Below are 18,526 nucleotides of genomic sequence, written 5' to 3'. Positions count from 1 at the left end.
AAGTGAATACTTTTGAATTTGCCCTCCCCCTCCAAAACCTTCAATAGTTGAGTGCTGTTTTTACTGTTTATGTATTGATGTAAAGAGGCTTTCGTGTAAGGAGCTTTTCACGAATATTAACCTGTTTTTAAAAATAGGGTTTGTGCGCATTCTTGCCTTTAAATACATCAACACGAAGTTCTTCTGTACTTTTATTTTTTGTCAGAGAGAGACACGCACATACAAGTATGAGCGGGGGAGGGGCAGAGAGAGGGAGATACAGAATCAGAAGCAGGCTCCAGGCTCTGAGCTGTCAGCACAGAGCCTGACGTGGGGCTTGAACCCACAAACCGTGAGATCATGACCTGAGCTGGTGTTGGACGCTTAACTGACTGAGCCACCCAGGCGCCCCTTGTACTTTTATTTTTGATTACTGAATTGGAATCATTAGAAAACCATCCAGAGTTTATGGCAAGATTGGATCTTTGTTTAACTCTAGGATAGTAAAGAATCTCAAATGATTGCATTGATTATATTATAGCATCTGATTGCATGATTTGCATACGTTTGAATCTTGAATTTTTTTGTGGCATAATAAAATTTAATCCATGAGACAGTCAGTCGTAGAGCTGAGCCTTAGAGAAAAGATTTCTCAGCAGAATTACGAGTCGCTCGACTCATTTAATCAAATTAACATATTATAATCCAGAGATCTTGTCATATATGGTAGACAAAACAGTGACTCTTGAAGTGGCAGTTTGTAACAAGAATAACTTTTGCATAATTACAAATCCAGTTAAATTCTTTTGGTATAGCATACTATCTTTAGCTTTCTTTTTTTTTTTTTTTTAATTTTTTTTTTTTTTCAACGTTTATTTATTTTTGGGACAGAGAGAGACAGAGCATGAACGGGGGAGGGGCAGAGAGAGAAGGAGACACAGAATCGGAAACAGGCTCCAGGCTCTGAGCCATCAGCCCAGAGCCCGACGCGGGGCTCGAACTCACGGACCGCGAGATCGTGACCTGGCTGAAGTCGGATGCTCAACCGACTGCGCCACCCAGGCGCCCCTAGCTTTCTTAAACAAAATTTGCATTTAAGCATTTTTTAATAACTCCATTGATAATGTTTTCCATAGAATCATCAGGCTATTTTTAGACTTGTCTTGATTAACTTTAAAATTTCTGAAGTGTTACTGAAACCTATTAACTCTGACCTTACTAATAATATGTGCTCATAGAATTTTCCATCAAGTATTCTAAGGTGTTTTTTGTTTTGTTTTTTTGTTTTTTAAACCTGATGCGCTGTGTGGACATATGCTCACAAGTGTGTATTTATACTTAAGTCCTTTTCAAGTTTCTGGCCTTAGCATTTGACGGGAAATTTAAGAAGCAGCTGGTATTTGGGTTTGGTGTGGTTTTGCTTTTGCTGCCCTGACACTCAGCTCTCACATAATGTGCCCTTTTGCAAAGTTCTCACGAACTTCTGAGTGAGGATTTTGATTTAGTGTCATTTATTAGGTACTGGGATTGTCCTGAATCATAAACAGGATAATATACAGAGTTTTTCCCATATGGAGCTTCCATGCTAGAGGGTGACCCTGACAATGAGGAAGACAGCCGTCCTATAGAAAAATTTCAGATAGCATCAGTGCAGTGAAGGAAAACGGAACAAAACAAGGATGTAAGTCGGCTGGTGAGAGGATATCAGTAGGCTGGTTAGAGAAACCTTCTCCGAGGCAGGGTGAGTTTGTGGATCCTTAAGTGAGGAAGCCAGCCCCACACGGGTCTGAGGGGAGATGAAGTGCGCCACCAGAGGTGGGAATTAGCTTGGCATGTTGGAGACATAGCAGGAGGGGCCTGCGGAACGAGTTAAGCTGTAAAAGATGAAATCTATGAGGGGTAGATACTTGATAGGTCAGGTAGGGCTTGGCAGGCCTTGGGCCAGTGTGGGGTTTAACCCAGTACGTGCACTTAGGAACCACTGAAGGCCTTAGGAAAGGGGAAGGACATATTTATTACAGAAATGATCAAACACACCCCAAAGTTGAGGGTATAGTAGTAGACTAACCTCCATGAACCATGAACCCATCAACAATTACCAGTCCACAGCAACTGTTGTTTCAGTTACATCCTCAACCTTTCTCTCAAGTCCTTTTTCAGGCAGTCCTAGGCACCATTTCATTTGCATGTCATTGAATTTGTAACTATAAGGACAAAAGTTTTTAGACAGTGTTGTGGTCCTGTGAAGAAGAGGAATCATTACTTTTATTAAATGCCTGTTTAGAGTGCAAATGCTCTAGGCCTCTCAGAAATCCAGTTAAAATTTTTGTTTGAATCAGGACCAAAATGTGATCTGTACATTGCCATCAGTTAGTGTGTTTAAGTTCTTCTTCTTTGTCGTCTTTTTTTTTTTTTCCCTCTGGAGAGAAATTTGATGCATTTATTTTGCCACTTCATTTATTTCTTAGAGAAGGCTAGGAAGAAAACATGTTGCAGGGCTGCCTGAGAGTATTAAGAGTAAAGTATCTCAAACCCATATTAAGGGTTGACCATTGCATATGAAATTAATGTGGGCCATAGATTAGAACCAGAGTAGAAAGAAGTGTTGTCCCCCCAGGCCTGTGACCCAGCTTCAGCACTGCCTACTCCACGGCCGGTCTTTGTCTTTACCCTTGCCCACATCCCTTCTCCCACATTGTTTGAAATGAATCCCAGACATTATATAATATTACCTATAAACATTTTATCATGTAGCTCAAGGTAATGCCCCTTAAAACACATACACACCCCCAGATTATCGTTATCATACCCAAAAAATTAAACTAGTGATTCCTTTAATAATTACCGTCTGATAGGTGTCAAGTTTCCATCTGTTGAATATCATCAGTGTGTTTCTCTATAAACTGGCAGTTGGATCCAGAGGATTTGTCAGATTCAAGTTTGATTCTTTCTTTAGTCCCTTGGTGGGGAAAGACTGCTGAAGTGGTAGTGGGTTCTAATACGAGGAGGTACCTTAAAGTCTGATTGTCTCTTCTGCCATCAAAACTCAGTGTCTAGATGACAGGGAGTATAAAATGATGGTACCTCACATCTGATGACCAGACTTCATTTATTAGAAGTAAAAGAGGTGATTTTTTTTTTTTTAATTTTTTTTTTTTTTTCCAACGTTTATTTATTTTTGGGACAGAGAGAGACAGAGCATGAACGGGGGAGGGGCAGAGAGAGAGGGAGACACAGAATCGGAAACAGGCTCCAGGCTCTGAGCCATCGGCCCAGAGCCCGACGCGGGGCTCGAACTCACGGACCGCGAGATCGTGACCTGGCTGAAGTCGGACGCTTAACCGACTGCGCCACCCAGGCGCCCCAAAAGAGGTGATTTTTAAGTAGAAATCTATTAAGAGTATCTCCCTTCTATTCTGCTACACAGAAGAGTAACAGGAAAAGTAGTTGTCTCGCCTTTATTTACCAGTTTGGAAAGTAGTTGGTTTTTGCTTCCTCCAGAGTGCCATTGTGGTTTTAAATATCACTGTCAAGTGCAGACATGTTTTTAGACATTTCTGTGATTTTTACTGATTAAATGGTCATATTGGGCAATGGCGTCTTTTTTAGGTTGGCTTCTGAATCTTTTTGATTTGATCCCAGTAGTTTTTGTTAATTTCCTTCCTCTCTGATATGTCAGGCACCGCCCCCACCCCAAATATCTGAAATTAGGGATTTTTTCAGAACACCCTGGTTTCTTTTACATGAAATAGTATTTAGAGCCCATTGCCTAGAGTCTAGGTATATTCGTTTATACCTGGGTGATCTTTGTTAATTGGATGCTTGTAATGAACAAACCTAGAAAATAATTGTATTTTATCTTTTAAAATAAAAATAAGGAGTTCCTACTTTTAATGCCAATTCAAATTTTAGGGCTGCAAGATTTTTATTTACCTTTATCGTGTATCTCCCATGCCACAAATTCCAGTTCCCAGTGATAATATCATAGTCCTCTGTTTACTTTCTCCTACAGTACAAACTTCAGTGTAACACCAAAAGTAATATGAATGAGAATGTTTTAATTTTTGAACGGTTTTTCTTATGGTGTTTGGGACTCACTTTGTGGTCAGGTTTTTGGATTTCAAAGGAATTTGAAATGATTGCTTCTGTATTCAGGCTGCCACGTTGGTTTGGTTCATTTGCTTTGTGTTGCTTTTAACTCTTAGAGATTGCTTTTAAGTTTTAACTTCAATTTTATACTTATGGGATGTTCACATGCTTTAAAAAGTCAAATTATTAATAAATAAGGTGTGTTTAGAGACGTCTTATCATCTTTTGCGATTCCCTTTGCCTTGCTTCCTCCTCCCACACAAATAACCTTTGTTAATTTTATGGCTTGTCCTTCTGTTATTTCCTTTAGAAAACAAAAACAAGTTCATATTCTCTATTCCACACACGCGCCGCCTTTTTAAGATAAGAGTAGGAACCTTTATATGCTTTCTGTTGCTCTTCACAATACTTTGGGGTTCACTTTCTATAGCTGCTGCACAGTGCTCCGCCGTGGGGCTGAAGTTTATTTAGCATGTCCTCTGTGGGACATTCAGGTCATTGCCAGTCTTCCTTGTATTGCAGCAGTAAAACACAGCTTTTGTATTTTTTCCTGCGTCATCTTCAGGATAGATTATTGTAAATCAGCCTTTTTTGAAGTTGTACCTTTTTGTATTTCTTTAACGAACAACGTGGTGTCATTTTTTTTTTTTTTTCTTCCAACCTTTTAGGTATATATCCTCGTAGACCTCGGTTAGTGGTTACTGTAGAGATGTTAATGCGTGTCCTTGGTTTATTGTAGCCAACCTTATGGTAATACTTTACCACATCCCAGACAATGTAAGGAGTACAACACCTTTGCTCTTTTTTACCTCCTGCCATCCTCTATGCTGTTGTTTTAATTTGTTATGCTTATACATGTGTTAGTAAACACAGTAAGACCTAATTTTTGTTGTAGATCATCCATATTCCTTTGTCCACATACATTTTCAGTGCTCTTAATTCCCTCCTACAGTTCCTCTCTTCTAATCAGAATAGTTTCCCTTCAGCCTGAAGAACTTTTTTTGATGTGGTGAATGACTGCTAGTAATGAGTTTTCTCTGCTTTTGAGAAATCCTTGATTTGCCTTAATTTTGAAAATATATTTTCCCCAGCTATAAAATTCTCATTTAGCACTTTGTAATGTCTTTTGGTTTCCATAGTTGCTATTTAAAAGTCTTACTGGTGCCCTTTCGAGGCAATGTCTTTTTTCTTCTGGCTTTTAAGATTTGTTTTTTTCAAATTAGTATTAATTCTTAATAGTTTGTATTCAGCCTAGTGACTTATTTTTAATTTGCTTAGGTTTGACTGAGCATTTAGTCTGTGAGTTTGATACCTTTCATCAGTTTGGAAAATTCTTGGCCATTATCTCATGAAATAACTGCTTCTCTTATCTCATGATCTCTTCATATATTCCTCTTTCTTTCCTTCTGGGAGTATCAAGATCATACATGTTCAGACTTTGGGCTTCATCCAGCATGTTTCTCTGGCTCTATTTTACTTTATTATTTTTTTTCCCTTTTGTCCAGTTTGAAAATTTTCTATTGATCAGTTTTCAGATTTCACTAATTCTTTTTTCTGCTGAAATCTTTAATCTTTTGGTAAACCCACCAATGAGTTTTTAATTTCAGATACTTTCCACTTCTGGACAGATAACTTGATTTTGTTTTGTAGATTCTGGTTTTCTATTAAATGCTTTACATTCTTATTCATGTTGTCTATCATTGGTTATATTTGCAGTTTTGGTTATGTGTGTCATAAAATACTTTTCAAATTAGGGGCACCTGGGTGGCTCATCAGTTAAGGGCCCAACAGCAGCTCAGGTCAAATTTCACGGTTCGTGAGTTCAAGCCTCATGTCATACTCTGTGCCGACGGCTCAGAGCGTGGAGCCTGCTTCAGATTCTGTGTCTCCCTTTCTCTGTTCTCCCCCGCTCATACTCTCTCTCTTTCTCAGAAATGAATTTAAAACATTAAAAAAGTTAAAAAAAAAAAAAAACTTTTCAAATTCTAATGATGTTGGTCTGTTTCCATTTTTTTCTCTCTTGATTATCTGTCACATTTTCCTGCCTCTTCATGTGTCTAGTAGTTATTTATGTGCTAGACATTTTGTATAGAAGAACTGGAGAGACCCCAAGTGAGGTTTTCTACTGTAAAGTTTTCCCCTTTTCTGTAGTTAAATATTAAGGGTCAGATGCTAATCAGTTTGTTCCCTTCAGGGCATTAGCTTGTTTTGACTAGAATTGCCATTTTTGTATGACTCGTTACACCTCTGGCTCATCCCTGTTTGTATGTTGTGACCCTCCCACGGTGTTGATTGAGAACCTTGCCGGTCTCTGTCGACTGAGACTTCATTCATTATGCAATTTGAAAATATTGTAGATGTCTTGGGGGGTAGGGCCTACTGACTGTACATATTTGAAGCAGGCCTCCTCCCTCTGTAGGGACTTTTGTCTTCTGGAGCACCATGAGAATGTACGAGGTTTTGTTCTGTTTTACCAAAACTTCTGATTCATCCCTAGCCCTCTTCACAGCTCTAGAACTGAGCACATGTCCGGTGGGACCAATGCAGTTGGAAACATCAGCTTCCTGTGACTCCCAGCAGTACTATGGGTTCTCTCCATCCATATCAGCAGTTGGCAAACTGCTGCCCAGTAGCCAAATTCAGCCTCCTGCTTGGTTTTATAGAGTCTGTGAACTAATAAAAATGATGTTTATATTTTTAAATGGCTGAAAAACTTTCAAAAGTAATATTTTCTGACACGTGAAAATTCAATGAAAATCAAATTCTAGTGTACGTAAAGTTTTATTGGAATACAGACAGCCATGCTTATCTGTTTACATATTGTCTCTTTTTGCCTTTGTGCTCGGGTTGAATAGTTGCAGCAGAGACCCTATGGCTTCTAAAGCCGAAAATATTAATACCTGGCTCTTTATAAAAAATGTTTGCCTACCAACCCTGATCTGTGATGGTGGTTCTTAAAGTGTGCGTCTGTGGATTGCTGGCTGTTCCTGAAACCCTAACATTGAATCCATAGGCCAGAACTCTAGTAATAATTGCTGAGGTTTCGCCTCTTCTACTTTGTTTCACGTTTGAATTTTGTTGATGTTGATGGTGCAAAACCTGTGGTAGGTAAAAGTGTCGGTGCTTGATTGAAAGAATCAAAGCAGTGGCTCCAAACTGCACGAACAGTCACTGTAGTTTTCAATACCATAGGCTCCTAGTAAAATAACTCCATTTTTTTACGTGAGGATGCCCTTGCTAAGCAAAGTTATTAACTGTATTGTCTTTACCAGTAAGTACATGTCTTTTTAATAGTCTTTGTGAAAACTGGGGCCCATGGTCTCCACATTCTTCATCTCAAACAGTGTTGCCACAGATTGACAGTAGATGCAGAGGTGGTCATACCGCTGGTTTTGTTGTTGTTGCTAGTTTTGTTTTGTTTTGTTCTTTTTGTAATCTTGACCTTTAAATGATTTGCAACAGAAAACGTAGTCATCTCTGAATTTTTTTGTTTTAGAAAGTATGGTGGTTTTCACACATTTTGTTTATATTAATATGTAATGATTTAACAAATAGTTAAAAATTTTCTCTTTTAATTCCAAACATATTTATAAATATCAGCAGATATAAACCACATAAACAAGAGTGCTTTGGGGCTCTTCAGCAATTTTTAAGAGTACAAAGAGGTTCTGAAACCAAAATTGATCAGAGCATAAACGATAGCTTTGGCTTTTTATTGTCATTTTTGGTTTGGTTTAGGGTGTTTTTAGGAACATCCTAAAGGTTCAGTGGTTATTGTTGATGATTTTGATCATGCTAACATCATCTGTGTCCTAGACATCCAGTGTTGAAAAGACATCTGTGTTGATAAGGCATCCAGTGGCATGTGTCAGTTTTTCCTATTTTAGGTGGTTGTGCTATTAGTGTATACTTTTATGAGCTGTTTCATCCTTGAAAAGCAAATCTAGAAGCCACCGAGGATTCTTTTGTTTTCATTAGTTTACTTTCCATTCATTTGTTTGGCCTTTCACATTTCAACTCAGAAACGATTAGCCTGCTCTAACTGGAACTGACGTTATTTGGAAAAGTTTAAAGATGGCAAGCCATATGAATTTGACTTTCTTGCGGTCTGTTGTTGGATTGACTCTTAGTTATGTTAAAGTTATGTAGGCAGTAATAGTTGTCCAGTTCACTAGCCACAGTCTTACACGATAGAGAAAAATAAATCTTTCAAGGATCACCATGTGTCCCTTTGAAAGGCTGTGCCATCCAGGAAGATCACTGTAACTTAATTCAATTTTAAAGAAACTTTGGTTTTCATGTGAATTCCACATTCATTGGACAGTTTCCAAATGTGTGCCATTTCTAAGCCATTTCATTAATAATACAGGAGTGGAAAAATCCCATACACAAACAACTTGAAAAGGTATAGGAAAAGAAGGGGCCTGAAGTAGCATCAGTTATAATTTAGTTAGCATTAATCGAGTTAACCATGCTCACAAGTAGGAAGATGTTCGTGAAAATTTGAAACACACTTTATTTTTGAGTATGCTATCCAGTTCACTGACAAGTCTTTCTCTGTGGTGGCTGAATCTTAGTGTTTTTCAGTTGTTTGGGCAATGGATTTGAACCTTAAAAGTGAAAGTACTCTCTCGCACTCTGATGGCAGCATCTGCACTGGGAATGAGAGGAGGTGAAAAACCCAGTCTTTTCCTGTTTTTAGAACTACTTCATTCTCTGCAATCTCTTTCCTTAGATGCATTGCTCCGTTTGTCTTTATTTTCTTGCCCTCTGTTAACCTGGATTCCATTTATGCTGACCAGGTCTTTAGAGGTATGCGGCATTTCCTTTTAAGACAGGACATCGCACGGGCGCCTGGGTGGCTCCCTCGGTTAAGCGTCTGGCTCTTGATTCTGGCTCAGGTCATGATCTCGGGGTTTGTGGGATCAAGGCCCACGTCAGGCCTTGCTGCGCTGACAGCACGGAGTCGGCTTGGGATCTCTCTCTCTCCTTCTCTCTGCCCCTCCCCTGCTCGCTCGCTCACTCACTCTGTCTCTAAAAATAAATAAATAAACTTAACAGGTTTTATAAAAAAAATACATGTTAAAGGTAACAATTTATATTCATCTCACAGATACCATTTTTTTGTTTCAGCTAGTAAGAGCCAGTCAGCTTGTCTGATTTTAAAAGGAAAATTAAAAGACAAAAATCTGTAAATACCGTGAGGTCACTTTAAGGTAGACTAAATCCAACTCATTTAATTCTGCCTTGAAGTATCAGCACCCTGTGTTAGCACTGGAATAGATCCAGCCTTTCATGGGGATCCAAAGAAGACAAGCAGCCAGCTACCACGTAGAGTCCCACCTTATACCTAGGAACCGTTTCCTTGCATGTTTGAAAATGACGATTTTCTTTCCTGTGAAGGCTCTAAGGCCCAGCAGCTTCTGCAAGGACTGCAGGCGAGTGATGAAAGCCAGCAACTCCAGGCGGTTATCGAAATGTGTCAGTTATTGGTCATGGGAAATGAAGAGACGCTGGGAGGGTTTCCCGTCAAGAGTGTCGTTCCTGCTTTGGTAAGAGACTTCCCCCCTCTTTCTACCTTAGTTGTTCTCTGGATGCTACCGTGAAAGCACAATTAGTGTCATCGTGAATTTTAAAATACGGTAGAACTAAGAGCGGATTGTGGCTTCATGCTTAGAGATCTCGTGACTGATTGTAATAATGAATCAGTACATCTGCTAAACTACTTCTTTGTAAGTAGTTACCCATCTTTGATACGTAAATGACTGGTCTTCAATTTCCAGTTGTTTGTCCCATCGGGTAGGACCTAGACTTACTGCGCCAAAATTGACACGCTTTCTCTTTTAAACTGGTGATACGTACGCAGTACTAAACGGCTCGCTTATGGGCTGGCTTTGTGGGTCACAAAGGTTTCATGTTTGATAATTGTATGCAATGGCAGAGCATTCAAGCCAGAATACCACGTGAATCCTTCCAGGTTAGGTGTTACGTTAAGCAAAAATCAAAGAAACAAAACAAATAAATCTTCTGGTGACTTTTCAACACGGTTGTGAGTTGATGTTTAAAATTTTATTAACATCTTCATCGCTTAAGCTTTTTAATGGAAAACAACAGGAAGAGAAATTGCCGCTACTAAATATGTGCCCCTGAGTCTTAAATAGTGGCTTGGTAGTTTTCTGAGTTCAAGATGAGAACACTTGGCTATAATTGAAAATTAAAATTTAAGTCGACTAAAAGACTAACATAAACATCATGAACACACTCAGCATATTTTACCTTGGAAGTTAAAAATAAGTATCATGTTAAGTCTTGTTGACGGAAATTTGGTTGATATGGGATCGCCCCATTTGATCACATTATCAGATCGTGGGGGCAGTTGAATGAGCTCATTGAAACACAGGGTGACATGGTCTTTGTTTTGTCTGTTCTTGTTGGGTGGCTCCGCTCTGGCAGGGGTGATCAAGGATGGGCCGGTTTCTTTACCTTCTGCCACGGAGACCTCTGGGTAATGGACACTAGCATTTAAATATTACCAGTGCCATTCTGTTGAAGGCTGGAATGTTGATTTCTGAATGTGTAATGAAAGCAGTATTTATTTTTCTGTCTTTACATTTTGCCTCTGTTAATATTCACACTCACCCCACTCATTTCCCCGCTCGTTACAAAATAACCACAAAGAGCTAGGTTTATCTTATGTTACCTAAAATGCAGTTTTTATTAGTCGGATAAAGAGGCTATTAAATCTAGGCACAGATGTTGGCACATAATGTAATTTACTTAATTTCTTAGTTGTTGATTAGATTTGAGTGCTCAGTAGGCCTGCACAAGTCAGATCTTGCTATTAATACTGACTGCTGTTAATGAATTGGCCAGATTTATCTTGTATCATAATTGAATATTGTGATTATATATCCATCCATCACCATTCACTTGTGTGACTGTAGTCATTTTTGGTGATGAGGAATCTATAGCAGTTTTTCCCAAACATGGTCTGTAAGGTTCATTCTACCTTAAGAATTGACGAACTTGTTTCTTTTCTTGTTAACAACCCCTTTCAGTTTACAGTGGGTGTTTTAGATGACTGATTGTGGATGGTTTTGAGTGCCACTGAACCCCAAAATGGGGCATGTGTGTATGTGTTTGTGTGTGTGTTTTAACAAAAAGTTATCAGGTCCTTTAGTATGTGTGTATACCTTACCCAGCATAATTCAAAGCTGAGAAGGCACTCCTATGAAATGAATATTGTATTAGAATATCTCACGTCCATTATTAAATAATTTAATTGAAAGGTACTTTATAGCTTAAATTCTACACATTAAAATTTTTCCATTTAGAACTAGAAGACCGTGACAGATTGCTTCCCCAAATAGGAAATTTCTTTGGTAGCTTTGGCTGCTTCAGGAGGATGGACAATTTACATATATACATATATACTTCTGTATAGGGGTATTCCCACCTTTGAGAAACATGGCTGAAATTTGCTTAAGGACGTTTCCACAAGAGAAAGTAAATAAAATATTTAGATTCTCTCCTGTATTTGTAGAATAATTACATTAACTTGGGTTTTAATTAGTGCATAATTTGTTTCTGATGTGATCAATTTTGTGTTTAGATTCTATACTACTGTGCATATTACAGCTGAGTTAAATGGTGTTTGGTTCAACTTGTAGAGAAGCTTATTTACAAGAGATGAAGCATTGGCCTTGACTCTGTACTGACAGCTGTTCACAAACATCAGTGCATTGCCGGTCTGTTTGTTTATGTATTAAGTATTTATTGATGCCTGGGGTTCTGAAGGGGGGCTGGAGGTAACCAGAGTAGTTGATTATAGGTGACAAGAAAGCTTTCTTTTTGACCTGGATCATGAAAGGGGATGATCATCTAGCAGAGTTCCAAAGTGAGCTCTATAGTCTGTGAGTCATGCCATCCTTAATATAAATCATTTCTTGTGTGTGTGCTAGGTTTTATCGTGATGTTATTTTTGTATGATAAAAGTCTTGAACGATACTTTCCATTTCTGTTGACATAGAGGAAGAAACCGTTCTTCTAGGGCTTTCCTCTAAGAATATAGATAGCTTCTAACACTTTGTTATCTTTTTTAACAGATAACATTACTGCAGATGGAACATAATTTCGATATTGTAAGTATGTGGTATATTTTGAATATCCCAAATTTAAATGTTGGGTTCTCATTGAGTAAAAGTGCCTTCTTGTTTTCCAGATGAACCATGCTTGTCGAGCCTTAACATACATGATGGAAGCACTTCCTCGATCATCTGCTGTTGTCGTAGATGCAATTCCCGTCTTCTTAGAAAAGGTAATCCTGCTTTTGCTCAGCTCGTTCGGTAGCAGGTGTAGGGGAATCCAGTCGAGGACTCTTGACTTCTAAATTCTAAAGTGGTACATCACATTGTAAGGCCACCTTAAAGGACATTTTTTTTAGTGTCTATTTTCTAGTCAAAGTATATTTTTTAGCCAAGATTCCAGAAAAATATTTTATGTTTAGCAGACCAGTAGTTTAAAGTTGATGCTAATAAAGCATTTCATAGAATCATTTCAGCTTTATAATTTTTAATGGAAGCAGTTTACCACATTACTATAAAATCTTTCAGAGAAGAACTTCAAGCACTTAATTAAAATAATCTCATTCTAGAAAATATCCCAATGAGGTTGATAGCTATTTATACCCTCATTTTACAGCTGAGAAGGCTGAGACAGACAAAGTGCCTTGTTCAAGGTCATAAAGTGAGTCAGTGGAGAAAGGAAATTTTTTCATGTGGCCTGTGGTAGGTTGTGTTTTTGGTCTGTTTTAAGGGCCTCTTTCTTTTTTAATGCATAATAAAATTTGCATTGTCTGATAACCTTGGAATAGGATATAAAGCGTAAAAGCTAACTTTTAAAATTTGTTACATAAAACCACCCATTTATTGTAAATCTGAAGATTTCAAGTCCTTTCATTGGGTTTAGCTTACTCTCTATGGAAAACCTATTTTTCTGTGTCCTAAAACAGAGCAAGGTAGTCGGAAGGAAACCATAGTGACTGTATGTTATAGCTTAAGCTCATAAATCACTGGTTTTCTATGGTGGGTTTCATGTCAGAGGCAGTATACAGATTGATGGAAATTAGAGAAAATAACTGTTTATTCGTGTAGAAGATAAGGGACTAGACAAGAGCTTGAATGATGGGCTTAAGTTACCTATTTTTATGTTCCCAGCTGCAGGTTATTCAGTGTATTGATGTAGCAGAGCAGGCCTTGACCGCCTTGGAGATGTTATCACGCAGACACAGTAAAGCCATTCTACAGGCGGTAGGTGTTGCCACCCAAGGACTGTATTTCGTTTCAAGGGGGATCTTAGATCCACATTTGTCCTAGCTCCTAGATTGCAATCTCTGTAAGGTACGCATGATGTTTCCAAAGTGATGTGTTAGACTTCTTAGTAGTTTTGTTTGTTTGTTTGTTTAGTTGCTGTTGGAGGGCATTTCTTCACTTGAACGGCTTTCTGTGTTTTAGGGTGGTTTGGCGGACTGCTTGCTGTATCTAGAGTTCTTCAGCATAAATGCCCAAAGAAATGCACTAGCGATCGCCGCCAATTGCTGCCAGAGTATCACGCCGGATGAATTTCATTTTGTGGCAGATTCCCTCCCGTTGCTCACCCAAAGGCTAACCCATCAGGTAAAACATGAATCTGTTTTGTGTGTCATAACATGTTTTTACTATGTCTTTTAAAATGCCACTTTCATCTAGGGCTTTCACTCTTCCAACTGGATAGATAAATTGGAAATACTATGATCCATGTTTCTTTCCTCTGTGCTTTCCAGTCACGTACCACATTAGGTAGTGTTACACAATTTGGTGGACTTACCCAAATGACCAGCATTTCATATGCTTGATGTCTTCAGGTATTTTGACTTTAAGGGATGGAATGGTTATTTCAGCAAACATTGAGTGTTTCTTGTGTGATAAAATCAGAGTTTCCTTTCGGAGTGATCATCTCGCCTGTAAGGCATTGGGTTAGTCAGGAAAGACTAGGAAGTTATGGGCTCAGATCGGAGGTGAGAAGAGACTGTGTCCCAAATAGAAATGAGCTGGGAAAAAAAAATGCAGACTGTGGCTGTCTGAAGTTGGGGAAGAGCAGGAGCCATTATTTGGGAGATGGAAGTGGTGGGCCTGGTGATGGAGGATGAGAAGCAGGAGACCCTGGTGTGGAGGACCGTGAGTTAAGCTTCATTGTGGGGAAATCAAAAAAAATTTTTTTTTAATGCAAATCAATTTTTTTTTAATTCTTTTTAATGTTTGTTTATTTTTGACAGAGAGAGAGAGAGAGAGAGAGAGAGAGAGAGAGAGAGACAGACAGAGCATGAGCAGGGGAGGGGCAGAGAGAGGGCGAGACACAGAATCTGAAGCAGGCTCCAGGCTCTGAGCTGTCAGCACAGAGCCTGACTAAGGGCATGAACCCACAGACCACGAGATCATGACCTGAGCCGAAGTCGGACGCTCAACCGACTGAGCCACCCAGGCGCCCCTGCAAACCGGTTTTTTTAAAGTGTTGTTGCTAAAATGATTTTTGGAAATGTGACTTTTAAGTCACCTTTACAAAATATGTTTAAAATCTTTTTGGGAAAATTAGGTAGAGAATATGCTAAATAAGGGCTTTATATAAGATAGATAAAATAATGATTGAGTCACTCTGAGATGTTTTGCTTCTAAGATGATCAAGACACAAATCGGGCCATTCGTTGTTTCTTTAATGTTAAAACTTAGGCTGAGATGGCCTGTGCTTATCAGGGATAGAAGTATATTCTTGGGTTGGCTGTGATTTCACTACCTTACTTTGGAAATAAAGTGTGAGAATCAGAGAAGTTTGATAGTTGGTCTCTGTTATTTGTAGCACTCTGTCTAGACTGAAGTACTGATGGTGAGGGCATAGGGCTTCTATAACACCAGAGTTATTCTTTCATACAAGCACGTCTGGTTTTCATATCTGAAGCCCCTTTATCAATAGGAAGAAAAAATAGCAGTATCAAAACACTTGTTTAGCTGCTAAGTTATTCTTCCCATTCTAATAAGGACATTTCATATGTTTTCTGAATGAGGCCACTGCACTAATTTTTCTAGATTATTTTCATAGTGAATACAACAAATCTACACCTGGTTTCGCACATCATCAGTAAACCTTTGGTTCATGCTTGTATACTGAACTGTTTCCAACTTTTTAGTGTATATATGTTTTAAACCTTTCTATGGGGAATGCTTTTTTAGAGTGGTATCTTTATTATAATTTGTGTTTAGGTATTAAGTTAGCAGAAGCACAAAAGTTGTTCCTTCCTTTCTATATATTTTCTCTTATCTCTTGGGGCCTTAACGGAGGAGAGAAGCTCTCTCAGTGTGATTCTCTTTGCTTTGAAATCATGGTGTTACTGATTGTACCTTGCTTATTATAAAGGCTCATTGGGTTTTCAGAGCCCATCTAATTGGGCTGGCCTTGAAGAATTTGGGGATAGGAAGAAAATTAGGTAATAATATGAGATAGTTTTCTATTAACAAACTTTTTTCTTTTATTAAAAAAAAATAGGACAAAAAGTCGGTTGAAAGCACTTGCCTTTGTTTTGCACGTCTGGTGGACAACTTCCAACATGAGGAGGTGAGCATGTAGTCTTTGGTGGTATTTTTGTGAAAAGGTTAAATTGCTGAATCACAATATAATAGTATCTTTTTTCCTTCTGTTTGTGAAGAATTTACTCCAGCAGGTTGCCTCCAAAGATCTGCTTACAAATGTTCAACAGCTACTGGTAGTGACCCCACCAATTTTAAGTTCTGGGATGTTTATAATGGTGGTTCGCATGTTTTCTCTGATGTGTTCCAACTGTCCGACTTTAGCTGTTCAACTTATGAAGCAAAGTAAGTGCTACTTTATTATCCTGCTGTAGGTGAGAGAGGCGGTTGTTTTGTTTGTTTTTTTTTTTTAAATGTTTATTAAGTAAAGTCAACATAAACAAGTAGAAGAGCTTGCTAATAGCTCAGACACTGGGTAGTAAAGGAAGAAAAATGTTAACGTGACGCAGCAAATCCTTAGATTGCAAGTAACTCGTTCTGCGAGTGTTCTGCAAGATGAGCAAACATTTCTTTTTTAATTTTTTTTTTCCAACTTTTTTTTTTTTTTTTTTTTTGGGACAGAGAGAGACAGAGCATGAACAGGGGAGGGGCAGAGAGAGAGGGAGACACAGAATCGGAAACAGGCTCCAGGCTCCGAGCCATCAGCCCAGAGCCTGACTCGGGGCTCGAACTCCCGGACCGCGAGATCGTGACCTGGCTGAAGTCGGACGCTTAACCGACTGCGCCACCCAGGCGCCCCTGAGCAAACATTTCTAACATTTTAACTTGATAAATGAGCGACGTCTTGCAGTACAAGTAGTTAGTACATGTCGCCGAACATCACGTGATCACAGCTAAGCCAACGGTTCTTGAAATTCGCTTTGATATTCAAGTGCTTTGGATTACAAGCATGTTTCTGGAACAAATTATGCTCACAAAGCAAGGTTTTGCCATATAATAAATTTGTGTGGGAACAACATAGTAGTGCTTCTTACATACAATTGTTTGGGTATGTAGTATATTAAAATTTTATCCTAGGTGATTCAAGGGCTAAAGGTGCAAGATCATTGCCTTCTCTACAATATCAATGATGTAGTGACGCTTCATTGGGAGAATTCTGAATTTTATGTTACCAGTAACTGCTTGTCTTCTGCTTCTAGGTGGTCCTTTCTGCCCCCATTAGAGTTTTTCCTTATCTGATTTCACAGTGCTTTACTCCCTCAAAAATTCGGAACTTCTTTACACAGTTGAATCTCTCATCTTTGCTGCTTTAGTATTTTCTAAATCTTTCTCAACCTTATCTATAAATATAGTTTCCCTGCACTGCTGTGTTGCTATTGCTTCTGTCTCAGAAACCTTCGATTCCCCAGGTTAATGTCAGAAGACAGTGGGCCTCAGAAAGCATCTGTATGTTAGGGTTATTGCTAGGAGAGTAGTGGTCACATTTGTATGGAGTACGTATTATAGTGGGTAATTTCGTGCTTCTAATCTCTGAGGACATCACCGCGGTGATGGTATTCACTGACAAAATAGCCTTTGTTGTCACTGCCTCAGATATGTCACATAATACTATTTTGGGGGGGGGGTTCAGTTTTATATTTAGTCACATTTCTTGTGAGTAAGCACATTGGCCCAGGATTTTGCAGAAAAATAGTGTTGTTGAGGTGTTCTATTGAAAAGATTCCTCTTAATGCAGTGAAGCACTCCCAAACCTGGTATTCCAGAGAAAACTGCACAGCTCGTGTCGTAACCAAAGTGAGAAGCTGAGGAAAGGTTTAGCTTTTTCTTTAATCATCACAGTGCATTTTGCTTGTTAAAATCCCTAGGAGCCCTTTGAATCTCCCCTCTTTGCTGAAGTTTGAGTGCAGATTATTTCTTGTTACCATGTGGTGCACGGCATTTCCCTAAAACCAGTTTGGGAAGTTGCTCACTGACTTGTTTGCTTTACCATGTTGAATTTTTTTTCCTCATGATGAATATTTTCACCTTTTGCATACTCCATGAAATTTGCCACACATTAATCACGTGGACGCCACTAGACCTTCGTTTTCTTCGTTCAGCAGTAACACAAAGGAAAAATTTTGTCACCCTCTAATCTCTCAAAAAATTAAGGAGTCCTTATAATGTAACATTGCCATGAATTCACATTTCTTAGGAAAGTTGGCAAAACTGTAGTTTTTCAAAAAACTTAAAATATTTTTTTTAATTTATATTTATTCTTGAGAGAGAGAGCTTTAAGCAGAGGTGGGGCAGAGAGACAGGGAGAGAGAGAGGATCCTAACTACGCTTTGCACTGTCACCACAGAGCCCGATGTGGGGGCTCAAATTCACAAACCGTGAGATCATGACCTGAGCTGAAATCAAGCGCCGGATGCTTAACCTGCTGAGCCACCCTGGCACCCCAAGAAATTTAGAATATTTCTAATCACTGTCAGTGAAATTTCTGTGGGGCAGCAATTTAACTAGCCACACTCTGCCCCAATCAGTAGTGAATACTTTCTTTGATAACATTTTTATGAACTTACGTGACATAAAACATTTCAATGAAACGTTTACATTTTGCACACGTATAGTATGGTATTTGCGGAAACAGCCACAACGAACAAAGACCTAGCTTTTTACTTTTAGTTATTTGAATGACTAAACCTGTGTGGATAATGGGGGCTTCCTCATGTCACAGCGTCTGTACATCAGACTGGTTTTCATGCAGATCACTCTATAAACTGGTGTCTTCTGAGAATGGAAACTTAGGGTAGAGGATATGTTAACGATCTTTGCGTTAAGTTGGCATGCTTGTCTTGTAAGTAATTACTTCCTGATCACAGTATGGTAACATTCAGATGCTTGTAACATACAGGTTTTAC

General features: G+C 38.8%; 1 protein-coding gene across 17 annotated transcripts in view; it reads left to right on the top strand.

Moving 5' to 3' along the window:
* TRIP12 (thyroid hormone receptor interactor 12) overlaps positions 1-18,526 on the top strand; it is a 140,241-nt gene that overhangs the window by 80,795 nt on the left and 40,920 nt on the right. For all 17 annotated transcript variants that reach the window (XM_030326677.1, XM_030326688.1, XM_030326683.1 and 14 more), the window contains 7 exons: positions 9,472-9,620; positions 12,174-12,209; positions 12,290-12,385; positions 13,284-13,376; positions 13,581-13,742; positions 15,643-15,711; positions 15,803-15,968. In XM_030326677.1, the coding sequence (XP_030182537.1) occupies positions 9,472-9,620; positions 12,174-12,209; positions 12,290-12,385; positions 13,284-13,376; positions 13,581-13,742; positions 15,643-15,711; positions 15,803-15,968 (771 nt within the window). The remainder of the gene's footprint in view (positions 1-9,471; positions 9,621-12,173; positions 12,210-12,289; positions 12,386-13,283; positions 13,377-13,580; positions 13,743-15,642; positions 15,712-15,802; positions 15,969-18,526) is intronic.

The sequence above is a fragment of the Lynx canadensis genome, chromosome C1, assembly GCF_007474595.2.
Source record: "Lynx canadensis isolate LIC74 chromosome C1, mLynCan4.pri.v2, whole genome shotgun sequence".
NCBI classification, from domain to species: Eukaryota; Metazoa; Chordata; class Mammalia; order Carnivora; family Felidae; genus Lynx; species Lynx canadensis.
This window is presented reverse-complemented; position numbering and strand designations above follow the sequence as displayed.